General features: G+C 40.3%; 1 protein-coding gene across 1 annotated transcript in view; it reads left to right on the forward strand.

The window, feature by feature from the left end:
* The window catches only part of CHST11 (carbohydrate sulfotransferase 11), a 173661-nt gene that overhangs the window by 57227 nt on the left and 89254 nt on the right, over positions 1–27180 (forward strand). The window contains exon 4 of the mRNA XM_062013925.1: positions 19845–19930. Within this exon, the coding sequence (XP_061869909.1) occupies positions 19845–19930 (86 nt within the window). The remainder of the gene's footprint in view (positions 1–19844; positions 19931–27180) is intronic.

Here is a 27180-nt window from a genome sequence, read left to right on the forward strand (position 1 = left end):
TCCAACAGACCAGTAATTGCTTAACTGTGAAAAACGGCAGAAGATAGACAAATGTATTGGAAAAAGAAAAATCTCTAAAATACAGAAGTGATGCTAATGTGATATAATTCATAACTGGTTGCTGTTACAAAGAGTCACCTTCAAGCATTCAAGTGTGTTCTCCTTTCTTCTCTGGCAAGTGATATACTTGATGACAGTAGCTCAGCAAAGCTATATCATAGGATCATAGAATGATAGGAGTTGGAAGGGACCTTTAGAAATCATCTAGTCAAACCCCCGTGCAGAAACAGGTCCACCTAGATCAGGTCGCATAGGAACGTGTCCAAGTGGGTCTTAAAGTATATGACTGAAAGAATTACAGAATCACAGAATCTCAAGAAGTGGAAGGGATTTCGAAAGATCATCTAGTCCAACTCCACTGCCAGAGTAGGACCTCCTAGAGTAAGTCACACAGGAACTCATCCAGGTGGGTTTTGAATGTCTCCAGAGGAGACTCCACACCCCATCTGGGCAGCCTGTTCCGGTGCTCCATCACCCTCACAGTGAAGAAACTCTTCCCTGTATTTGGAACCTCTTTTGTTCCAGTTTGTACCCGTTGCCCCTTGTCCTATCATTGGATCTTATCTTGTTTGGTCTTTCTCCACCTTCTCTGGCACGTGTCTTGAGAGCAGGATGGGGCTGACTGGGTTAAACGCATTTTGCAAATACTTTTGTCAGATTACAGAAGAGCAAATATTAAACATTCATTTCTACTGAGGTTGAAGTGGGATTTTAAATATTTAAAGGAGTAATTTATGTAAAGGGAATTCCTACTGCTTCCTAAAGTGATCATTTCTCATAATTTGTCTTTGGATATCCATATTCAATTAATCTAAAATTTCTATTGCTTTAGTCTTGGCCCCTTCACATTAGCTCTTTATATTAAAATGTGTTCTCAGTACATGCCAGCAAGCCTGTATTTTAAGCTAATTATGATTGTCATCCTTATCGTACATGATTACTTTTTCCCAAGGACAGAAATTGTTGGGCAAGTGGCTTGGAGGTGGAAATTGGAGCTCTGAGCCAACAAATGTAACGATGACAGAACTGGGACACATTACCTGATCACTAAAATGATTCAGATCGCTTGCAGATTAATTGTTTCCCTTGTTAATTCATGCAAACGTGGCCTGGAGGTTAAAAGAATTGATCTTGAGATTGGGAGGTGTCTCTTTTATTTTCAGCTGTGTCACCAGTTTGCTTAGTGACCTTCAGCAAGTCATGAGTATGTCAATACACTTGCATCAATTTTCAACTTATATGCATGATGTGAAGTGAGTACTTCGGTATACTGCTGAATTTGGACTGAAGAGGTACACCCAAGGTTATGCAGGAAGACTGTGAGGGAACCAATAGCAGAGTCCAGAAGTAAACTCCAGTGAGGGATACAAACTGTGGGGTGCCCTCACTTCCTGGACAAAAACTTTGGCCCAAAACTCAACCCTGTTGACTTTGAGAAGTGTATGTTCAGATCTAAGAACAGAGTAAAAGTTATACAGTGGTGATGTGGAGGAAAACTGTAGAAGGATTAGACCCTTCTCAAGCTGGATCATTTAGCTCTTGCTGAATAAGAGCTGTTCTATAAGAATTTTAACCTGCCGATATAATGCAGAGATGGGTTTTTTTAGTAGGAGATCTAAAGTCTGAGCATTTTTTTGCTGAAGCTCTTCTTCTGCTCTCCATTTCAGATGTGATATGTTTTCTCATCAGCTGTATTCTTTTGTTTTTAAGTACTGACTGTTTTGCAGTTTAGTAACTAAAAAATTCTTTGGGCCAAGAGTAAGAGTTGTCAAAGTCACTCAGGAAAAGAAGGTGACAGGTAAGCAGTGCTTAGTAACATGAGTAGTTGCTTGGTGTATAAATTTGGGAAAGACAACAGATGTTGCTGTTCTTGCTCCTACCTGAGAAAAATCCATAGTTTTCCAGTTTACTCCAAAGTGAAATAGAGATTTTACACATAGAAAATTTATACTATTTACCAGTGACTCGTTCACTTCTATCTTTCATATGGCTGTAATCCTCAATAGCATTTTGTACCCTAATGACATTGTTAACTCCATTCTGGGTCTTCCCCCATGTTTTTTTTGACCAGCCCCAGGTCTTTGCTGTAATGAGGGCATTTTTCTCCCCATCCCTGAGAGCACACGGGTCATTATTTGCAGAGGAGATGAGTCAGGTCATGGTATCAGCGGCCTTGACTTGCCTCATCCCACCTGGCAGTGCCTTCTGTGTCCCAGCTGTCCTCTCCTGATACCCCATGCTCACTGTGTAAGGCAACTTCTCCATGCCTTGCTGCAGATCTTCTCTATGCCTTGTTTCCAGATCAGAAAGTCCAATTTGGCCTGAGGCCAGCTGACTTAGAGCTGTCTTCACTGCATGGGTGGTGACAGTGGATCTGACTATGTTCCCCTTGCCTCAGACCTCTGCCTTGCTCTCCACTTTTCCCTGGGAGGGCTCTGGGGTGTTCAGGGTAGCAGGGGGAGACAGATGGCTCTCGCCAGAGGCCAGTGGACCCCAGGCCACTGAGGAGCACAGCTTCTCTGCTTGCCTCTCTTCAGCTGCGTGCTCCTCACTGTGGAGCAAGGGCAGCAGCTTGCAGCAGGGTAGGAGGATGGTTTGTTAAGTACTGTGCTTTTATTTTTATCCAGTGTAGCCAAGGCGTTGGTAGTATAACTCAAAAGAACAACCTAATAATAAACCTGTACTTGCATTCAAAATCTGCTTGGCAGTCTCTACTTGCTGCTGCTCTCTCTTTTGAAGCGGTTTGTATAGACATGGGTTGGTCGTGTGTTTGGCTGCAGTTAGCAACGTGGTACCAGCCTGTATTTTAGGAAACAGCCTTAATTCAGGAAAACTATTATGTTCAGTTGCCGGATCGTGTAATTTGTGTTTTGAATAACCTTCTGGGTGTGACTCTGTGTAAATTCAGTAACACTGGTGCCTGTGTAGTGACAGCAGTGAATTACAGAATCAGGTAAGAATGTGGACAAATCTTTCCTATAAATGCTGTCATTCAAAAGAGAAAGGAGTATAATTTGGCCAGGTTGTTTTTTTTTTTTTAAGAGGCTTCTTTTTTCTTGAAGCTTTTCATTTTTCTTTTATTTATGCCAAATAGATGCAGCTTTTGAAAGTTTTATTTTTGCTTTGCCATTTTATCCCCATTTTTGTCAGTTTTTTAGAACTTTTTAGTCCGTTGCAGAGAAGAAAGGTCATGAGAAGGGGAAAGTGGTGACTTAGAGAGGAAGCAATGTTTGTTCTCACTGTGTTCTACACTTCTCAAGTCAAACAGTAATGCTAGTTGCTGCGATGTCGTATCTGTTAGAAATAAATTGCATCATTAGCGACCATTGTGGCTGGCCTGCAGTTCATATCGCTCATCTGCACTCGGTGTGATTTGGGAAACAACATGCATTTAATTGCTTCTTTGAGGCGTTAGTGTGTAGACAGTGATTTCACCAAGTGACAAGTGGTAATGCTGGCTATCACCCTGTGCGTGGTTAGCTTGGCATCTTGCCTTAATAACTGCTTTTAATGACTACTTTTTGCTGGGAAATGAAAAGTCTTCCTTTGACATTGATCTCTCTCCCAGGATGTACTTGATGTGGCCAGTAAAAGACCTTTATGTTTCAGTCATTGCCCCCTACTGCTCTTTAATCCCTACCTAAGCCTTGCTGTGAGGAGAAGAAATGGCATTGCTGGGAAAGATTGCAGAGCCTGGGTGACTGGTGTTACCATGTTGTGTCTGAATGAGAGGGAAGGAGAATTCAGTATTAAAGTCTATCTGAGTGTCTTAATCTCTAGTTGAAAGGGAGGGAAGAAGCCTGTGTTTTATTTTGTCTGCGGTAAACAATCAGATGCTATTTGAAAACTTGGGAGAAAGGAAATGAAGTCTTGCGGTTTCTTCCTTCAGTGTTGTCCTTGCAATAAAATTCCACGATGTTGCTTGTTGACTTTTTGATTAGACAAATAGCATTGGGGAACCCCTGGTGTTTAAAACCCTTATTCATGTGCATAGCTTAACTCTGTGTTTTGGCTGTGGGAAGTGCTAACAGATGAAGGAAACCCTTATGTTTGTTTGGGGCTCCTGGGCTTTTGTTTTGTATCCCTTTTTCTCTCCCTGCCCCCTGTGTGTTTTATTTGGGGTTGATCTGAGGATCAGGGTGACTTGACCGCCAGCTAATTTTTGGGACAAGCAGGTTGGGATGACCCTCAACCTGTCCCAAGCCCTGAGCACTATCCAGAGAGAGACCAGAAGATTCAGCCCGTATTTTAGTTTTTGTGTTTTGAAGAAAGCTGCAAATGGAAGCTTATGGAGGAGCTCACACTAAATCCCCAAGCACATGGTATTCCTAAGAGCTCGAACTTCAGCTTAAGACAGTTTATGTGAATTCCAGTACTTAGTAGCATTGCTAGTATGGAAAAGAGATGACAGAAAGAACCTCCTACTGAAAATGACATTGCTCAGTGAGGCAGAAATTAAGTGGGGTACTCAGGGCTGGGGCTTGGATGAGCTGATGGAGGTCATAGACATTAGGCCTTTTGTCCTCTCTTTGAAAGGAAGTATTACAGCTGCAACAGAAACAGTTAAATTGTCTTGACTTTGTAAGCAGAGTATACAACAAACCACTCTGTATTTTAATTTCCCTATAGGATAAGGAGGACACAAATGAACATCTGCAGAGCATGGAATTAATCCTGTTCATGTGGGAGGATCTAAATAAAATAGCTGGTTACCTTCATCCTGCACTCTTTTTTTTATATTGCAATTACCTCAGGGTGCTTAGAAGCTCTGATTTTTCAGAGTCATTCCTATTCTCATCTACAGCCTTTGTGTTCCACTGCATTTTTTGGGCAATGCGAACCATGAACAGCAAAAGGATATAGCTAAGGTCTTGAGTACCAAAATTAGTTGATTCTAATGGTTTGGATTTGTTTTTTTAAATATGCATATTCAGCTCTCCTTTGAAATTAGCACACATTTGGTGGTAGGCACAAATGCAGTATAGCAAATGCCGTTTCTGTGAGCTTAATGACAGTGGTGTTACCAGCTTAGAGTCTTCTCACTTTCTTTCTTATTCAGGATTCCTGTTTCAAGAAAATATTCATAGCTACTGAGGAAGAGGTAATAGGCAGTCTTAATTTCTAAGGCTGTTTGTATTTGCCTGAAATCTTTGTTTTTCCAACATTGATTTTACCTGGAGCGCAGCCTTGGTGGGAAGAGTAAATTTCTTGTGCGTCCTGTCATAAAGTCTTAGAATATTTTCCTACTCACAGCCTTTAATTGTTTGAGGAGATGACTGCTCTTTGTTTAAACATTTAGGACAGAGAATTGAAAGTGAATGTGTAAAATGGAAAGGGAAGGGTACTCTTTTTGTTCAGAAATGGGAGAGCACTCGACAGCATCACTGCTGAACCTCTCCTCTGACCGTGTCTTTGTATGCTTGTGACAGTGCTCCCAACCTCAAACTCTGTCATCTTTCTTAACTGCTTTAACTGCAGGAAAAACAAAGCACTGAGTAAAAACTATAAATCAAACCAGGCATGCCTCCTGGCCGCCCTGCGCTGTAGCTCTCAGCCTTGTAATTTGCCTGCTTCTTAAACATTTTGTTCATTATTCTGCATTTTGTGTGTTTTAGCTAATGTAGGGCCTCTGGGTGAATAGGCTCTCCTGTGAATAGTGCGTGGAGTGACAGCACTGAGCTGGGAGTGAGGCATTGAGATCCTGGAAAAGGACTGCCAGGCTCAGCGAATGGATTAAAGCCCTGGAAAACTAGGAGTACACACAGAAGAGGACTGTTTTCTGGTTCCTCTTGAGAAGAAGGCCCCCCAGCTCAAGAGGAATGGGGAACTTCTGGAGAGAGTCCAGCGCAGGGCCACCAAGATGATCACGGGACTGGTGCGTCTTCCTTATGAGGAAGGGGCTGCAGGACCTCAGACTGTTCAACTTGGAGAAGAGGAGACTGAGGGGGAACCTCATTAATACTTACAAGTATTGAAAAGGTGTATGTTAAGAGGATGGGGCACTCCTTTTTTTCTGTAGTATCCAGGGCAGTTGGACTAGCTGTTCTAACCCCTACCATTCTTTGATTCTATGATTGCCAGCATGATGGCCAAGTTAAGGAACAACATGGGGTTTTTCTTGTCTTATTACTTTGAGATTGCTGTGGGAGGGAGCTGGATAGTGGCGGAAGGCTAGAAGAGGTAAGGGAAGAGAAATGGTTAGCAGGGAATGAGCCTAAAAGATTTGTAGGGGTGTGTAGGGACAGCGACAAAGTGACAAAGGGAATAGTTTGGTGGGGAAAAAAAAGAAAAGGGAGGAGAGGTTAAAAATTTCAGAAAAATAAAACAGGTTTTGACAGGAAAGTATTATGTCAAGAGCTTGATTAAATGGAATGGTTGGAAAGTGGTGTGTTCTGGAAATAGAAGTTTATTGAATAAGCTACTACTCTTAGATGAAAAATACACATTGCCATTTTCTCTGATTATTACTTAAACTTTCAGTCTGGAAACCTCATTATGAAATAGATGGGAACAAAATATAGAGAACGGAAAGGAGAAATATAGATGACTATTTAATTTTGGGATTTGAACAGTACAATATGATGAAGCATTTTACAACTCTTTAAAATGAAGTTATTACAAAACAAAAAAAATACCGGCATCTGGTGGGGCGTAAAACACTGGTGTGCTATGTCAACATCAATAATGCACGTATATATTCACTCATGAATGGGTGTAATATAGTCATTCATATCATACCTGCATGAATAGCTCCACATATGCACTCAAATGGTGTCCTTCCCAGCTGAATAAAATGGTTTGATTGCTTTGCCTGCTGAGGACTTGAGCAGTTGATCTCAGTAAATCTTCCTTTCACAATAAACAGTTCAGGTGTGATTCCCAGACATGTAGAAGGACATGTTAGAGTCCATGGAGCTGAGATGATTTATCTTAGCTTGAAAAGGGATAATATGTGACAACCCCTTATTATAAATTTGAAATAAAATCTTTTTTTTTTTTTCACTGATTGAGTTCTATTATTTAACACAGCTTTTATATATAACTCCTTGGTAATGACTGATTAATATTTAATGAAGACAAATGGAGTTTTCATCATAAAATGTAAGAATTGCCCCAAAATCAGCCTTCTGAGATTGTTCCCTCCATCTTGGTCCTATCTGCTATTCATCTTTGTGACTTGAGAAAGCATCACTTAAACTGTAGTTTTTATTCTACTTTATATTTTTAAGCTGAAGTGTAAAATATTTTAAATTAAAATGCAGTTTCGCTGTTTCGGCTTTAAAGAACTTCAAATACAATTAACCCACACAGAGTTGAGAGCAAAGCAAGACTGTAGTACATCACAGAAGCCTTCTCTGCAGCCTTGGAATAATAGAATCATAGAATCATAGAATGGCAGTGTTGGAAGGGACCTTTAGAGATCATCTACCCCCCTGCAGAAGCAGGTCCATCTAGATCAGGTCGCATAGGAATGCGTCCAGGTGGGTCTTGAAGACCTACAAGGAAGGAGACTCCACACCCTCCCTGAGCAACCTGTGCCAGGGCTCCCTCACCTGAACAGTAGAATAGTTTTTTCTTATATTAAAATGGAACTTCTTGTGTTCCAGCTTCATCCCATTACCCCTTGTCCTGTTGCTAGATTCAGTAGAAAAAAGGGATTCCCCAACCTTCTGACACTCACCATTTAGATATTTGTAAATATTAATAAGATCCCCCTCAGTCTCCAGACCACTAACCTAAATATTTTTTCACAAATAAATGTTCCAAAGTTAATTATCCAAGCCAACAACCTTCTTTTTTTTAATAATACAATATTCGAGTGTCAGAACTACTCCTATACAGGTGCATATGGGAATGAATAAACCAAAGGTTAAATTGGCAAGTGAATGCATAATGTTCTGGCACACATAATAGTGACTTAAAAAATGTCTGAAAGTGTGCAAAATCATCACAAAGCAGATACATTTCCCATGGGATCCTTGGGGACCAGATTTTGGATTGACACTAGTTAAGTGTTCTAAATTAGGATCCAGAACAAAACGTAGCTGTGTATCAATCGGGCTGTTACAGAACTACAGAATCACAGAATCTCAAGAGCTGGAAGGGACCTCAAAGGATCATCTAGTTCAGAAAGATCATCTAGTCCAACCCTCCTGCCAGAGCAGGACCTCCTAGAGTAGGTCACACAGGAACTCTTCTGGGTGGGTTTTGAATGTCTCTGGAGAAGGAGACTCAACAACCCTTTAACAGGATGCAAAAGTTGGGGCAGTGGTAAATGGAGAGGAGGAAAACTGTAAGCAAGTTATTAATCCTGAATTGAGAGTACCTAGTGACTTGAGTAGCAGCCAAATTTTAGTAATTTCTGTAAGGGTGAATGTGTAGAAGAGTAAAATCTAAGTGATGCTTACTGGATAGAGGACTCTCTGTGGCTGAAAGGAAGGTCTGAAAAGTGTTTGAAGATGGTGGTTCCCAACCCTTTGCTGTGATGCTGTGTGCAATGAGGGCACCCTGGTTTCAGCAAGTTGTGGTGTTATCTTTGCATGTGTTCAGAAGAAGGCAAGAAGAATGAGGAAGTTCTTACAAAACTTGCTTCTGAATTATGGAAAGTTGATTGTAACATATAGGTTCCTGCATAGAGAAGACCATGAGGTGTGGACAGAGGTACCACAAGATCCAGTGGTTGGAAGGTGAGGATAGGTCCATTTAGCTTAGAAAAGAGTATGTCTAGGGAAGAGAGTTTAACATCAAATCATTTTCCCAAGATGGATCTTCCGCTCCTGGAAAATTTAGAAACAAGATGAGTTGTCTTTCTGAAAGTTTGACTGTACTTTAACCAGGCATTATTTTAAGGAAGTATTCTGGAAAGGATGTGTTCCTTTCTTTTTCCTCTCTTACTCATTCTGTCCCTTTCTGCATGAGACCTCACAAGTGCAAGAACAGCACATATTTCCTATGGAAAAACTTTTTAAGTACGTGATTCTGTCTAGCAATTTTGTTGCCTGTCTCCTTCGCAGTCATAACTGTCAGAGTGATCTGTGTTTTAGGTACTTATTGGTTACCAGCTGCAACATCATAAGGAATTTCTTGATGCAGTTGTCAAGTATTAGTGACTGACACCAAAGCTTATTGTTTTGCATGCTAGTTATGAAATATTATTTACTACCATTAAAGATCATGCAGATGTCCAGTATTCCGAAGCTTCAGAAACCGGACCTTGTGATACTGTGCAACTCCTTAATTCCTGTTTAATGCAGAAGAAAGTTACTTGCATTGTGACCTCATGTTATATATGTATATCTGTATAGCATCTCTCCCATGCTATATAGCGTATCCATAATATTTGGAGAAAGAGTTTCAGGAGATTTAAAATTTTAGTCAAATTGGCATCCTATTTGGTAGTGATACCAGAATATGTATCTTTTGTGGCTGTTGCTTGTTTTGATTCTCCTTTAACTGTTAACATTGGAAGTAAAATCACAGAAAGATCTTTCCTCATTCAATCCTTTTGCTCTTGGACCGTACCTTCAGGAGGTGGTGGAGTTGGTGTGCTTGGCCTATCCACTCGGAATAGGAATGACTGCATTTCCTCACTGTAGGCAAAATGCATCAGAAGCTTTTAATTGAACTCATTGAAGTGATGGGAGCAATGGAAGGAGATAAGAGGAAGAAGGGGGTAGAACAGCTGAAAAATGAGCAGACATTGAAAGCTCATCCATTCACTGCTCTGAATAGTTTACTTGTGTTTCGTGAGTTTCTCCTCACAGAAAGACAGATCCAGTGCACTCAGTACCTCAGCCCTGGCTGACTGTAAAGCTGGTCTCTATAATGGAAATACAAATTATACTAATTGAGATGAAGTTTTATACTGCTAAAGTGTATTTTACTCTCCTATGTGAAGTGCAGCCTGGATTTGAGGGAGCTGACAAAGTCCTATTTATGTAAAATGTTTTGAAGGATCTGTGGTTTGGAATATTTCAAAACTGCCACATGAGGGGATTCTTACATCTGAAAGCAATATTGTCTGTGTACAACTTGTTGCTAACAGATAGAGAAGAGTATGTGAAAGCAGCTTCCCAGCCTCCATGTATGGCTCTACAGATCCCACTGGAAGAAGGCAGGACCAGTAGACATCTTCCACCATCCGACAGGCCTGGTCATGGCCAAGCAGCGCTCTGCTGACATGGAGCTGCCCCAGTCGCAGTCAGCTGAGGTGACAACCAACTACTGGAAAAGTAAAAGAACTTGTGAAGAAGCTGATTGTGTGTCTGTGCCTTGGGATTACTTGAAGTTTAAGAAGCATTAAACAAAATAAACTCTTGCAGTAAGACAGTAAAGGCCACCTGTGTATTAATTATTAGTCCAGACATTTTACAAATCACAGAATCAGGCCTTTACTATTGGTAGCACTTTTTTCCTTTTAATATCAGCATTTGGCCTTCACATTGCCAAGGAAGTAGCATCTTTAATTTGTAAGAGCTCATCTGCTTATCCAACAAGCTGCAGTCATAATCCTCTTAGCCATAATGAATGACTGCTCTGGAAGTGATTACTGCAGGATTTCATACTTTCTTTCCAGCTTATCAAATTGTTTAGTGTTTCTTTTTTTGTCAAGAACAGTATTGTTCATAAGCATCAGGAGGATGAGAATTGCACTAAAAATATCAGGGGCACTGCTTCAGTGATGGTAAACCTTGGTCCATCTGGATGTGTCACCAGGACAGAAATTACTTGGCTCCCTGGATTTCTGTTTGTGTCAGGTCAGGTATGCAAGACTTGTGCCTGAAGTTCAGAGACCAGAAGTTTGAGCCTTTCATTGCTCCATGTTAAAATGACTTCTACAGCTGTAGTTTTCTATTATCCTTGGCTTGTGAGAAGACTTGCTGTGCGTTTGAGTATATCCATAGCAAATATGATTTTGTGTTTCATCTTCAATGCACATCTGTTGAAGAAGAGCAAAGAAACAGTAGCTCAAATAGACTGCAGCTGCAGCAGCCGTCGTTTTCATTTTGACTGTGATTCAAGATAAATGCTTTGAAAATTACAGCTTTCTAAAGAAACCTTCCTCCTTTAAAGGTTTTTCTCTCACTCCCTTTTTTTTTTGGAGCAAGCTCATACACTGTTTATTAAATAGACTGGTCCTGACAGTGTAGTGGAAATAGTGGGAAATAGAGAAAAAGAAATTTAGCCTCTCATTTTTTAGGACAATACAAATGTAGCTTTTTTTTTTTTAATCTGGGCCTACCTTTACAGAGTTTTTCTTTGAACTTACATCAGAGAGATGGGATATAGCTAACTGTCTGCAGGCTTGAAAACTAGGCTGATAAGAAGAACAGAAGAGAACATTCAGCTCTTTGCTATAAAGAGAACCCAGCAGCAGATGTGCCTGCTGATGTTGTTACAGCAAGTATCTAGAAACTGGAGGGAGGCTTGTTTGGAAACCTGAAAGCTTCACTAGAAACTTTCCAGCTTTCCAAGATTCCTGCAGTCTGATTTTGCAAAACACATGACTAACTTGTGTTACTTGGAAAAGCAGGAAAAAGTGTAACATCCGGAAAGAGAATTTTTCTTTGCTTTTTGATATACAGGATCCACAGTGTTCTTTATGCAAATTCATAATTTGTATGTTTGTTTGTGAACTACATAAAGTTAGTTACAATTCTTTAGCTTCTTTCTTCCTTTGTAGAAAGTTGCATTTCAGATGAAAATAAAAGAAAAAGGAAAACAGGGACTTCTTAAGCTGACATGGATGATAAACCCTATAGTCCTGGGAGAAAAGAAATAGACCATTTTGATCAACATTTTGGGACATACAGCTTTGCTAATGGGTGTTGTAAACCAGGACATACACAGAGGTGAGCAGGTAGCTGAGGTGGTCAAAGATCCATCCAGAACTGACCTGTGAAATACCACATTTCATGCCAGAGAAAACAAAGTTGTATCGGAAAAGTTCTGACCAAGTCTAATATACAGTTTGTGGTTTGCACTCACAAAAACTTGCTGCATTAAAAGCAGCATGTGCCTGTGTATGACAGAAATAAAACAGAAGTCTCCTCATATGAGAAGTAAATCCTATAGAAAAGTCTTTTTATTTAGGTTTGCGGATAATTTCTTGACACTTCTAAAGAAATCCTGTATGGATTAATGCTTTAAAAAAATTACTGGAAAAAAGTTGCGCATTGTTCATTAACAGGAAAGATGTTGTGCTAATTTATGCTGCATGCAATGTTCATCGGGTGGCCAAGGATCTAAGTCTGCATAATTTCACCCAAGGATATTAACTTCCCCACTGTGCCCAATTAAGCCCATTCCCATGCTAATCTGAGAACAAACAGGATAAAATATGAATTTATTTCTGGAAATCTGTCTAAAGTAAAAAGTAATTAAATATCTCACTATTCTTTGGAGGGCATTTACAACCTTTGTAATAGTGATTAGAGCTTAGAAACAAATGTTAAGATTCATTTCCTTCCTGTGCCAGGATTTATTTTGCGTAACTTCAACCATCAACCTATCTAGGGTTGCTAGTTGATATTAGAGGAGCCGCATCCAGAGGCACGTGGAGTGACCCATCTCTGCAGCTCTAGCTCTTTGTTAATTGTTCAGAGCTTAAATGAGTAGCTTAGAATAGCCACCTCACTTCCTGAAATGAATTTGATCTCTGACAACTAAATTTACTTTGTGGGAGTTTTTAACCTCTTTGGCTCTTCCTGATCTGTGAACTGAAGACTATTTCTTTCCATGTCCTTGGTCCCTTAACTAGCATCTTTGCTGCTCATCTCAGCTGTAATAACTTCACTGAGGTTTGACCTCTTTGTTTTTCGTCCTTCACTTTTGTCATATCCATCCACAGCCTTACTTTACCAAGTCCCTCTGGTACGTGACTGGGAATGGAAATGTCGGGGGGGGGGGGGGGGTAGGACAGAGATATTGAATCAATGAACCAATATTGCTAGCCCAAAATACAGCATCTCTGTTTGTCAAGTTGAGCTCTAAACCCTTGTGTCTTTGCTATGTATGTACATCATCCAGCTCACAGTTTGTCAGTTTGTCTGTGCGGTGCAGTGGTGTTACACGGGGTAAGGTGCATCAGCCATGGATTTTGCTTGTTTCTCATGCTGAGTAAACCCCATGTTACTAGTTACAGTCTGATGTGAGCCAAAATCGGCTTCTTCATTAATGCAGAGAGTAAGTATTATCTCATTCTCTGCATTTAAGACTTTAGCGTGCTCACATACAATAGTTAATCTGATTTTTACTTTCTAAGATTAGATCTCCAACCTCTAGCAAAGAAAGCTGCAGTTTGCCTTCAGAAAGCGAAAGAGGCCAGACAAGAATTTAGTCATAAATCCTTGTACCTGAGGTCTCTGGATGAAGGGCTGATAATTTAGTTTAAAGTCCTGAGCTGAATGCAGCAAAGCACAAGGCCCCAGATGTCACAAGCTGTTGCTATCAATCTGTTGATCTTTGTGAACCGCTGCTGAAGGATTAGTGTTCATAAATCATTGCCAAGAGAGCTATCTAGAAGTCTCCTTACTCAGGCTCTGAAGCCAGTGCTGGGTGACAGCATTTGCATTCACTCCTCATGCTCCTGGTTGCTGATTAAAGATTAACCCATTCATACCATTCAGTGTCCTTAGCTTGATTGGTCTGCAGAAGGGAGCACAGGAATTTTAATTAAGTTTGAAACAAGGTAGTCTCTTTATCACCGAATTTCCAGTTTTGCCTGCGGTCTGGACTGGTTTGAAATCTTGCAGAGGAAATTGTTGTAAATTATTATGGAAGGCTCATTTTCCCGAAGCAGAACGACCTGGTTACTAATGACAAGCTTGTTCAGCATTATTTTAGCAAAGTGTCTGAAAGGTACGCGGGCAGGATGTTCCAAATTAGAAAAAATTAAGTCCAAGAGCCACTGACAAACTCTGGAAAAGGGCTACTTCCTAGGGTCACTTGCTTCAACTTTGCCCTGGGTATTTTCATGCTTCAAGAATGTTGTATGTGCAAAATATTGTTGGATTGAGCCTTGCTTGGTTTACATTCACATACGACCGGTTTGGCCTGAGCATAATTCTTGCTGGTACAGATAGAGCGGTAGTTTTATAATATCATTAATAGACATGTGCTTATGATTGAGCTATGGATGTTTTAGTGTCCCAGAGAAGGTGTTTAAACTAGTATTTGAATGTGTGAGGCAATGCTTCATCCTATGTACCTGATAGAAGTAATTTTGTGTGCTGCTTTGGGGTCATAGCAGAAGTCTATGCTAGACTTTACAAGACAAATGGTGTACAAATCTTTAGACGAAGAGAATCTCTGAACTTTCAGTGTAGGTATGATGAATTATTCTTGCTTTGCTTTAAAAATTACGGAGGTTTGAGAGCAGTAATTTATTCAAACATGACTAGAGACACCAAAGCTATTACTAAATGTTTTTCTGCTGCTGTCCTGCCTGGATCAAGTGGCACTCATTTTTTTGCCTACATTGTGTAGGGAATATTTGGATGAATGCTAAGCCCTAAGCCACTTCTTTACAGCTCTAGGGGAAGGTAGTAGGTTATATACCTGCTCTTTGCTGTCAGCAAGATGCCTCCTGGAAAGTATTAACCCTGGGTTGAAATGAAGGGTAGTTGGGCAGCAGGCTTAGCTGGAAAGCAGTGTACCTCAGCCAAAAGAAGTAAGCAGACTGATATCAATTTTCAGCCTTTTATACAGCAGGCATACCAAAAAAGAAATTAGACTGAAAAAAGGGGAATATATTTCATTTTTTATTTCAAAACAAGAACAATGTCCCATCTTCAACTGTAGTTTCACCATACTGCTGCTGATGTGTACTTTATCCTCCGTGAGACAACTTATATCTCAAATTGGTGGAATGAATTATGCATATCAGCTTTAAGCAAGGCAGTATTTGGGAATTTTGCCCTTGTACTTTAGACCAATGTAATGAAAAGTTAAATATTAATGTGTCCTCAGGACTTTTCTCAAGTATTTGTAATATGAGACAATTGATTTAAGACGCAGTGAACTGATGTAGAGTTTTTACATAAGTTTTTTTTTGTTATGCAAGTAATTGGAGTAGTCCAGGTAATGTAAATTAAACATTGCCAAGTAGGAAAACAGTTACTAGATAGCAGTTGGGCAGCTTCTATTCTACAGAAATCTTGGAAACAGAGCCTCTGACTTTTAGAGGGCTGTAAGATGGTAATGATGTAGGTGACTGCTGAATGCATGCACCCGGTGTTTGAAATGTCACTTGTTTGTAAGTCTGGTGGAAAAGTCACAATTACTTTGTGTGACTCTTCTGGCAGAGTCTCCCCTGTGATTTGATCTCTCACAGGCTTGTGAGAAATACTTTAATTTGCCCTTCTGACACTTTGTGAGAAAGTGACCTTTATGATTTTAAGTCTCCAAGAGTCTTGGTTCTCATTATTTTTCCCCCTTTCCCTTCTGTCTACATAGTCCTAGTGTTCACATACATTTTCAGACCAGTCATCTCCCAAGAGAAGTGCTACCATGTCCCCTCTCTCAGTTTTGCTGTAGTTTCTGTTAAGGAGAGGTAGAAATTGCATTGAATGTGACTTCTTATTTTAGTGTTTTTTCTGTCATTGTTCATCCTGTGGGAATACCGGAGGTCTTATTCTGGAACAGGGTCTTTGTAAGTTACCAAGTAGATTATAAATGCCTTCTGACAAGTAAATGTGACAACTTAAGCTGGGTTCTCATGTTTCCATGTGAGTGATCTTCAGTCTCTGAAATGTCACACAAAAAATTAAGGCTTTAGACCATACTTGCTTGCCTGCACATTCTCCCTTCCCAACCTGTGCCCATTCTTCAAGGCACTGTTGTCTTGCGTTTTTGGCTAGATGCAACCTGGAGATGACATCCCCTCTTGCAGATGCCAAGATTTAGTATGTACCTTGCAACATGTATTTACTCTTATCACTTGTAACCCTGCCTCTGCCATCATGAGTTCAGCACCTGGGGACCTGGGGATGAGATGCTTGTAAACGCATTGACTGTTGAACCCTGGCAGGAGGTTCAAAGGCTGCCTGGCCTTGATGATGACCTGCAAGCTCTCAGTATCCTCCCAAGCCCTACCTGTATAAAGGGTGCTTTTAATTTGAGGGATCTACATTTTAATTTGTAGTCATCTAATGGATCAAGACTGTGGTGACAGACTTCTTACTTGCACAGGCACTAGAAGAAGGTTGACTCACACTCAGTGAACTGTAATTCACAGGTCAAATTTCCACTCTTGGTCTAAATAGTTTTCCACAAGTTGTGCATCAATAGTTCTGTTCTGAGGTAATATAGGGCCCAAACATGTAGTTTCTTTTTCTATATATACATTTACACAGATGATTATTATGTAGGTAAGTTTTCAATTTAGTGGAGCTGTTTATCTTTCTCTCTTGAGAAACTGAAATTTGGTGCCTAGATAACATGCTGTCTGCACATGCTGTTAAATTAATGGATAGCAATTTCACAGATTTTAACAAGATGGGCCAAGATTGCATTTTGAACAAATCATTCCTGGAAATGGAAGACAGATCGTGTTCTTACAACTCTTGTATTTAAGTAATGAACTAACAATTCATTCAGTTGCTGACAGTCCTGGCTAAATTCAGAGATTGCTGATTTTGCTTCAGTTGCAGTATTAACACTACTCTTTAATCATTAAAGCATTGAATGCTGCTGTCAGCTGCTTCACACAGTGTGCATGAACATGGTCTTTTAATCAGCTCTTGAATCCATGCATATGCAATACTTATCATTAGATTATAATTAACTGTAATTATGTATGGAGATCAGCCCAAGCCATAAAATGTAAATTCAGATATTTACTATGCTAATAAGAAGATTTGGTGAAGATAAGGGACCTGATTTTTTTTCTTTTCCACTGCCACAATAGTGTGACAAAGTCTTAGTGAAAGTGGTGTTAAAATTAGTGTAGCTGCAGTCAACCTCTGTATTAAGGTTTTCTTGGTGCAGATTGCTGTAGATGAGATTCAAGCCCAAAAGGTCCTGTCATTCGTGTAGCAAAACAGTGCCTCAGAGAAATGGAGACAGTAGAAAACAGGTTAAAGGTGCCCTGAGAAGTGAGTTTGTCCACAGACATGCCAGCAAGTGTTGTGAACTATGTAAAAAACGTTCCTCACCATTACTCACCTAAGGGCAATTTTGCCAAAGGCACGAGTGGGATTTCCGCTGAGGAAATTCTCCTTTAGTTTGATGCTGCAGGTAAATTCCAGGCACGAGTGTTTTCCAGGTGTGCACAGAGGTGCTCTGTCCAGCTGCATCAGGGCTTGCTGTTTCCAACACAGATAAAGGCAGAACCGAGTGCTGTTGTTGAGCTGCTGTGTTGCTATGCTAACTCCGCAGTCGTCTTCTAACGGCTTTATTGAAAAACGAAACCAATTAAGTAATATTGGGAATCATAAAAAAGATTTAATGGTTTCTGTGACTGAGATTCGACATTAGCATTTAGCTTTTGCTAGGGAGACAGTTGCTTTTTTTGGTGTTTGTTTGTTTATATCTGGGAATCAAATCTTGCACATTGTGCAAATAATTTAATCTTTATGGCTGTTACTGCTGCATATAAAGTGTCACTGTGTTTATACCTGCTGGCTAAGTGAAGCAGGAAGGGATACATTTATGCAAGTTACTGTTTACTGTATTTAATGGAAATGAAAAGTGAAGTAATGAATCAGGGAGCACCACACTAGAATTATTCTTCTTCATTTTGGAACAAAGCATCAGTGTTTCAGGATCTTGGCTAATCACAGTCTAATGACCTGGATAAACTGAAACATTCCCTTCTCCCTTTCCCACTGCCTTGGCTTTTTAAATTGAAACGATGTGGTTTGCTCTTGATTGGAAGGCTCCACTTCACAGTTTTCTTGTAACAGCAAAGGGACTGCAAAATTATTTTTTAAGCACCCTTGAACACTGTTCCTGGTATAGGAGTATGGAAGGGGAAGATAGATGGGGATGGGACGGACAGGAGTAAGTTAGAATGACTTTTGGATGTCTTACACCCTCACTTTAGTGTTTAGGGGTTTTTTTTTCCCCTAAAACTGCTTCCAGACACTGGAAGCTGACACTCAAGCAAAATCTTGTTAAACTTTCAACTGTTTTAAACACTTTCTGAGCTAACTTTTTAAAAGGGCACATTAGCACAAAAATGAAGGAATTTTTGGCTGCGTGACTAAAGATGCTTAGAAGTTAATCAGGTATTTAAACATGTAAATTAACATGATAGGCTCTAATAACATTGCTATCCTAATTGTGAAGAAATATCCTAATTTTGAAGAAAATAAAAATATTTATCCAGTTTGTTTACTAAGCATGTATGTCTGATCCTGCCATAAGACCCATAGAGGCTTCTTTGCCCGGGGAAAAAGCGAGAGAGAGAGTAACCTTCAGTTGAAAACTAGATATGAATTGAGTGAAGGATTCTTTTATGTTTTCAGACTGGGACTGTATATGGCTTTCTGTGGTTCATGCTGCTTGACATATCAATTATGATTGCATATTAAAACATTACTTGACTGCTTTCTCTGACTCTTGGCTTGAAGCCTGAGATACCATGTCTGCAAGTGGTGCTGCTCAGAACCATTGCTACAGGACACTTCAATAGTTTCTGGTTACAAAATGTGGCAAGGAATGGTAAAAGCGTGCCTGACTGCTTAATGCCTTTGGATTCCCAGCGGGAATGTCTCTTCTTTCTGTTTTGGTTATGTCTTAATTAAACCTTGACGAGACAAATCTCCCCTTGAAGCAATGCCCAATGTGGGCATCTGATTGCCTGATGCTCCTTCTGTAGTTAGCAGAGCAACCTAGGGGCAAATGATGATGTGGGCCATGTGAGATTAGAAGCACAGGCAAGCTCTTGTTTTCCTCGTGACTATAGAGGGTGATTGGAGCTGAATGGCTTCTTATGTAGCCTTATAGCCACAGAGGTCTAACTTGAAGCTGCTGATCTTTGTGCCTGATGGGGCTCAGATCAGTGTCTCTCCTGAAAATGCTTTATTGTCAAAAATACTCCGTGATTAGAACACTGACAAAACCTTTGATTTGAAAACCTACTGGTTTCTAACTGGGATGAATAGCTTATATTGGTTTTAGGGTCAGTCAAATATTCATAGAATCATGGAATCTTAAGGATTGGAAGTGACCTTGAAAGGTCATCAAGTCCAACCACCCTGCCAGAGCAGGACCACAGTTGCAATATGTAGAACAAAATATAGTTTGGAGCAAGAAGTGCAGAATAATTGACTCTTATGTGCATTGTGTATTGCTGAGTGTCTGTTCTAGGAGAAACTAAAGGTAAAGTTCAATAAAGCCAAAAGCTTTAAAATGAGATGTTTTAATATTAGGTCCCTGTGTACTTGTGTATTTAGGCTTCAAGAGGCTCAAGCTTAGCCTGACAGACATGCTGGTTGTAGGAATTCATCTGACTCTTCCCTGATGATCAGAGAAGCAGGTACCTAGCCCCGCTAGCACTCTGGTCCATGTGCTTTTTTGCGCAGCCAAGTTGGAAGTTGTTGGGTAACAGCTTTTATAAGAAGGGAACCAGAGAGCTTGGAGTTTCTTTAGTAACTTCCACAACAGGTAAAAGATTTATCTCTCGTATAATTTCTAGGGAAACTAAAATTAGGAATTAAGACACAACGTTGTCTAGAATCCCATGATCTGCCGGAAAATCTCTTCTTGCTATAGGTATTGCAGTAGGTTGCTGCTAGCCAATGTTGCTAACCTGTATTAATTTCAATTTCCCTTTACAGTAATGCGTAGAAATCCATTTGGGATGGACATTTGCTGCCGGAAAGGATCCAGAAGCCCACTTCAGGAACTGTATAATCCCACCCAGGTGAGTGTTTCATGGCTATGAACAAGCTTTCCAGGCCAGCATACAAATACAGTCTCTCTTGAAGTTGTTTTGGTCTGTTTTTTTCACATTTATATGCAGTAGCTGCCTTCAACTTGGAGAACTGCTCCTGAGACCTGCAGAGTTTAGCCATGAAGCTTTACAGTTTGAGCTAAGGATGTGATTTTTAAAGGTTTTTAGTCATCTAGTGATGTGGACTCCTCTAAGATTTTTTCTTAGGTATCTAAAAGCCTTGAAATAGTAACTTTTTGATCTAGCTAGAAGCAGAGGCATTGTAATTTAATCTGTTGATTAACACACAGGTTGGCAGGGTGAGGGGAGAGAATGCGATGTGGTAGACACAAAACTGTAAGACTGTAAGTTGCAATAGTAATACATGAATATTGTTTATATGGCGTTCAGGTAGCCAGCTGCCCTTCCTGTCCTGGTTCATTGCTTGTATTGAGTCTAGACAAACTCATAATCTTCCTTACACTGTGTGCTATTTAACACCTGATAATCTTGATGGGAGTTTAGGGTAGTCTCAGCTAGAGTACTTCTTGTGACAAGTAACATGGGAAAGCTACCTGAAATTTGTGCTCACGTTCCTCCTCTAGGTCAGTTTATTCCCTACATGTGGGTTGAATTGGCACATTCAGGAGCAGCATTTCCTGTTGGCAGCTGAGAGGAAGTGCTGCCATTGAGAGAAAATGCCAGCTGACTATTAAACATATTTATTAAAGTTTAACAACCGCCTATTATATATTTATGCATCAATGAATACATTGAGTTTTACTAAATTGGCTATTAAGGAAAGTGACTATCCCAATAAATCTAACTTGTTAGATTTAACAAGGCAGTAAATGTTTTAAATACTATTTGATTATGAAGAGACTCACTATATAGTGTGCAAAATGAAGTCTAAGTGATTTAAAGTATTTATATGAAGAATTGACAACAACCCAAAGATAGGCGATATCTGTTACGAAGTGCAGTAAAGCTCCATTTGCTTGATAGTGTTGTTTTTATGAACACAGACTGACTTTCTAATTCAATTTGAATTCTGTGCATGGCTGGGAACAAGAGTTTATCATACTAATATACTGGTCTTTATTGACCATTAGGGGAGTTAGCATTGGGGAAATCAAAAGTCCGTGTAAGAGCCCTGAAGAGGAGCAATCCAGTGCTACAAAGGGAAAATATTAGCACTTGCAGGTTAAATTTCAAGACTCTTTTCAGATGCTCAAGAAGAGCGTTGAAGGGTAAATTCTCTCTGGGGTGTGCTGTCTATCAGTCAAAACCTCCTTGCCTTTTAACATCATTAAAAGCCATCCTGTAAGAAAGAAACATCCCCATCCATTGAAGGACTGTAATCCCAGAGCCCTTGCAGGCTTGGTCAAGACTTGAAAAGACTCCCTGAAGCAGGGGACACAGCTGGCAGCTCCTTCGCTGCCTCTCCTTCCTTTCTGTATGCCCTAATCGAGCAGACCTTTGGCACCCCTTTCCGGTGCTAATGACGAGCCAGTCAGAAAAGCTGATGTTTCAGGAATTGTGACAGTTCTTGCAGCTGATATTGAACTGAGCTGATGACTTTTTTTAACTTCCAAGTGTTTCCATCAGTTTCCATCACTGACATCTGTCCTTATCAAGCTTTCAGTTTTTGTGTCTGTCTGTGTTCTTGGTTGGTGTCTGCTTTTTTGGATGGGGCTTTGCCTGCAGCCCTGAGTCCTAGAGAGACTGGCAATGTTTGGCAAGCATACATTTTGGGAATGCAGTAAGAAAAGGCAATGATTAGAGGTTGCTATAGAACAAAACAGGTGGAGATGACCCCTAGAATATTTCTTCAAATACATAGGTCATCTTACTTTTTCTGTTTTTGCCCAAATAAATGTCTGTCTCTAAGGTGGCAGATTAGACTGGTCTGTATTTTGGCAGGAGCACTCTTGTCCTCAAGAGTTCACTGGTAGTTTTGAGGCTGGGGAAGATGAAGATCAGACCCCTAATGTTTTTCTTCCATTTCTTGCTGAAGTAGTTGTGATTAGTCATTTGTAAAGTTAAATCAGCAGTCAATATATAATAAATATACAAGAAGACATTTTTGGCCAAAACCTCTCTCTTATTGCTCTAGGTAGTTGAAAATAATGGTCAGATCTTTAACTCTTGACCATCAGAACCTGTTGGGACTCGTGATGTGGTGAACCCATGTTTTTCTCCTGGATGTCAATGGTTGTGTCTGCCATTGGGCTTAGACTGCTGAAAGATGCCCCCCAGTTATGCCTTTGGATTAGTACAAACTAGGTGGAGTTGTGATTTTGTAATGGTAGGAAACTTCAAATATTTGATGTGTTCATGTGCATGTTTTTTACATGATGCAGTATAACAGAACCCACCTGTTGCTCACCATCTTCTGCTGTAGAGTGCACTGAACATTTCACATGCTTCATGTTTCCTCACATAGGCAGCAATGTGCAGCTGTGACTGCTGCTGCTGTTCCTGGAAGTGTCTTCAGGAAGCCTCAGAGAGGTGGGCAAAGGAGGGGGCTGTATGGGGATTCCTGCTTTGAAATGGTGTTAAGGGCCCATATATCCTCACATGGAGCGTGCTTCTGGCTTTTCCCTATCAGAGGAGATGAGAGTTTGGCTATTGATTGAAATGGGTGCCAGAGAGGGTCAGTACTTTCTCAAATTTAAAATGCTCTAGTTTAACATAAATATATTTTTCTGCTGTGCATTCAGCATCAAATTGCACTGCCTGCATAAAAGCAGATGGAGGCAGGTTGATTTACACCAGCTGAGAATCTGACTGTGGATATTTACTATGTTGACATATAACAGCCTCTCTAATCCTGCACTGTTTTGTTTCCTTCTATGGAGTTGTTTGAATTGTTTGCAGATGCTGGCATTTGTCTCTTGAATCTCTTTTTGGTTTGGTAAGTGTTTGTGAAAAGGAGAAGAAAAAGAAAGGAAAGGAAAAAGAAAGGAAAGGAAAAAGGAAAGGAAAGGAAAGGAAAGGAAAGGAAAGGAAAGGAAAGGAAAGGAAAGGAAAGGAGAGGAGAGGAGAGGAGAGGAGAGGAGAGGAGAGGAGAGGAGAGGAGAGGAGAGGAGAGGAGAGGAGAGGAGAGGAGAGGAGAGGAGAGGAGAGGAGAGGAGAGGAGAGGAGAGGAGAGGAGAGGAGAGGAGAGGAGAGGAGAGGATGTAAAACAAAATCCCCCAAAACCAGAAGAGAAAATATGACTCAAGTAAATTCAAATGTAGCAGTGATCTGGAAGTGACTGAAATGGTGGTCCAGTGGCTTGTAGGAGCTGAATGTAAGAACTGCAGTCAAATTTTCAGTGCACTCATAATAATTATTCATATGTTTGGTGTAGAAGGAGATGATAAATGAGTGGAGATAGCACTGAATTTAGACTAGAGAAAGTGTCCATGACAAAGCTCGTGTGTTATTCACGTCTTAGTTGAGTGTGTGGCCTTGTGATTATTGTAAAAGTAGGAACAAGGCTTTTGCTCCTTTGCCTGTTATAATAGAACACAATGTGGGAAGTGCATTTGTCTGTGGACAAAAGATTTCTTCTCTAGGGCTTTCACAGCAGGATTTTTCATGAGCACTAATATACCATGAGGGAAAGAAAAGTCGATATAACTGGACTGGATTTACACTGAGTAAGTGGATTTCCAGGCTGTGGTCCACACGTAGATTGCAGGCAGCGTGCAGCATGTCTTTGAGACCCTATTATCTTTTTCTTTTTCCTTTCAGGTGGAGGTTTGGTAATAAGGTGCAGAGGTACCTGCAGCAAATTCTGAGGGCTGAAATGGGCCATTTATTTAATGAGTTTCTTAAAAAGCCAATTTGGATCTGTATTAAGCAGAACTATTTTCCTTCACACATAGTTGTAAATGGAAAGAGGAAGAGGATTCAACACACAGCAGGGAGCAGAGGAGAAAATCTAGATGTAGCTGAGCACAGATGAAGAGCCTTGCAGGGATGTCACATAAGCTTACACTGTGTCTTGAGTGGTTTGGAGTTATTTCTTAATAGAAAATCCTAGGAATTTAAGAATATGGATAAGCAAATATTTGCAGACATATTCTTAGAAGACAATGTGTACAACTGTGTCTTGTAATTTGTGTGACTGTCTACATCCCCACTGCTCCAAAAATAACAGATAATTGTGGATCAGCACATGAGCTGGAGTCACCAGAAGTTCAGAATGGGGTAACATTATAGTTGAGGCTTGCACACTTTAGTGGTTAACATTGTTCTATTTAGTGCAATGAATGTGCTGCTCAGTTACAAGAAATTGCAAACCAAAATAGACAAAATGTTAAAGATAGGGGAAATAATTGCATCTTTAAATTTAGAATTTGTCTTCAAGTTGTCAAGTTAACATTTAATTCACAGTAAATACAGGCTGCATCGTTGTTTGGTGCGTCTAGACTACTGTGGAACACAGCAGAGATACAGTCCTGTATCCATTAGGATGCAAATGCAAGGATGAATTTGTTTCAGTTTCTAGTTTGACATTGCCTGATCTTAATTCATGAATCCACATGACTGTTTCACTAAAGGTCATGCTGTTTGCCATTTGTTACTTACCTTTTCAAACACATTTCTTTTTGTGGAGGAGATGTATTTCTAGGTGACTTCTTTTGGTGTAGCTGGAGCCAGCATAGCCAGTGATTTTTTTAAACCTGGTGAGTCAGAGCTGTGGACCTTGCTTTTCCTTTGTGCTATCAAATTGTACTGGACCGATTTGGAGCAGTCATTCCAAAATGACCCATTTCTTTTATTACCCCACTTTTTTTTCTCACCTCCTTTCCACCAAGTCAAAGGAAGAAAGTGAGCTGTTGGCTTTCAGTCAGTGTTTGTACATCCTCGGTCACCCCAGGCCACAAATGCTCATTTTTGGGAGATGCCATGGGATTATCTGTGGTTTAGGCTGCCTGGATAGCATCAGCAAACGTCAACCTGGTTGAGTCCACATCACTCAACTTTCATCTGGCTCGGTGATTTCCTATCTTCCAGTTGATGACTCCATGGGCAACTGTACCAGTTCTTGAACAGAGGTTTGCGATGAGGTTTGCAGTCTGAGCTCTACATACACATTGTCCACAGCACTTTGAATCAAAGGTTCAAATGTTTAAAGTCTGGTATGATCCCAAGGTACTGAGCACTGTGCATTTTATTTCTGTGTGCTGTGACTTCTCATTCTTAGAAACACAAGAACCAAAGGGCAGGTCATTGAGTAGCCTGGAAAGGTCCAGTTCATCTAGTGTTTTGTGTCTGGCATTTGGTGATCAGGACAGACTACAAGAAGCATAAACACACACGCAAAAGCCTGTGGGTCATGGGCTTCCTGAGACAGATTATCAGCTACATCATGCAAGGAGAGTCTGGGATGCCAGACAATTACTATATCAGTCAAAAGGAAGGTGAAAACATAAGTCTCAAGCTACATGCCAATTTCAGTAAGACAAGAGGAGTACACCAACACTACACCAGTGCTATACACTAGTTTTTCTCCTGTTTCCGCATGCATATGTTCTGGGTGACAAATTTCCTCCTAGGCACAGCAATACCGTTATCCCAGTGTAAGCTTTATGAGAAATAGTGTGGTCTATCTAAAGAACAATATGTTAGGGGTTTTTTTTTTTATGCTTTGCAGCTGGGGTGAATGGGCAAAAATGTATATGCATCCTTCTTGAGGGCAAGAAGTGTCCAAGAAGTATTATCAATACTGAAAACTTGTGTGATTGATGCTGATCTTTGCAAGCAAACCTGTGCAGATAACAGCAGCATGGTAAGGACAACTCATAATCACAGTATTTGATTGATCATAGATTAAAAACTTCTTAGTGGAAAAGATGCAGAATGGAGACATAAGGAAGAAAAGTTACTGTGCAATGCCAGACTTTGGGCTCATACTTCTGTTAGTAAACAAGAACTTTGTATGTAATTAGCCTCCCTTGCTGCAGCAAAATGCCTGCTGATGAAAGATGAGCTAATTGATTTACTCCATGGATGACTTCTTATGCAAAGACATTACTTACTGTCATGCTTGGAAGTCGTAAAACAGCAGCTGGCCTGAGATGAAATATTACATTAACCTTACCTGAAGAATCGCACTAGTGAGACTGCTTTGTTATTAATTGATGATTACAAATTATAAGAACCTGTTTTAGATGCTGGGGAAATGTCTTGAGGTCGGGAGGATTTCAGGTACGGTGTGCTTCATAAATCATCCATTGTGACGTGATGGATGCCTTTGTAAGTCAAGAGGAATTAATTAGACAAGTATGTACAGTAACTACCGGCACTCAAGACCAAAATTACTGCCAGGACATGCTTATGCAAGTTACTGCAGTGCATTGGGATGAATTTTTGGGCACCTGTGTTTAATAAAGGACTTGTTACCTGCGTGAAATGAGAAAGTACAGTCATTACTCAAAATAGTTCAGATTTCCCTGATAGCAAAAGAGGCAGTAGAGGCACTTCTTTTTAATTTCTCCAATCCCTGACTCATATTTTATTATTTTGAGAGCATATGAGTTTTAATATAAAGGCTTTCTAGAGGCATGAAAGTATGAGAAGAAAGATTAATAACACAGGAGACATGGCCGAAACTGAAGGGGTTGCATGTGTTGGAGGGGAAAGATGATAACACAGCTTTCTTTCATAACTGGATATCCGTATGCAATGTATAGGCTCCCTCTTAGACAAGAACCTGTGCTGATGAGTGGAGAGAAGACCTGGGCTCCATCACTTTGACCTGGTGCCTTTCAGTGGCTTTTTAAATTTGTTTCCAAATCAACTTCTGCTGATCTGAACCATGTGGGTTCAGTCAAATGCTTGCTCCCAACTGAGTGATGCTCACATGGGGCACTTGCCTCTTTCTCTGTGTTAAGTTCCACTTTTTCCTTCCCCACTTGAAAGTTACATACCAGAAAACCTGGATCATCATACCTCAAAATGTAGGGGGATGTGGCAGTTTAGAGGATTAGGATGCAAAAGGTAATGAGTGAATATCAGCATTTGCAAACAGGTGTAATGAGCACAGATTTCTGCCACCGATACTTGCTGAGGCAGAGTGCATCCTTTTTGTGCTTTAACAAGCCTTCTAGCATCAGTGGCTATGTATCTGTATCCCAATATTCTCATTCTGGACTTTGTAAACTGTAGCCTCTTTTGGTTATTTCTTGTGTAATTTTTAGGCAGCTTCCTCTGTTGTGTGAAAGGTAGCAGCTGTGTTCGTTTAA

Source organism: Colius striatus, chromosome 1 (genome assembly GCF_028858725.1).
Source record: "Colius striatus isolate bColStr4 chromosome 1, bColStr4.1.hap1, whole genome shotgun sequence".
Lineage (NCBI taxonomy): Eukaryota > Metazoa > Chordata > Aves > Coliiformes > Coliidae > Colius > Colius striatus.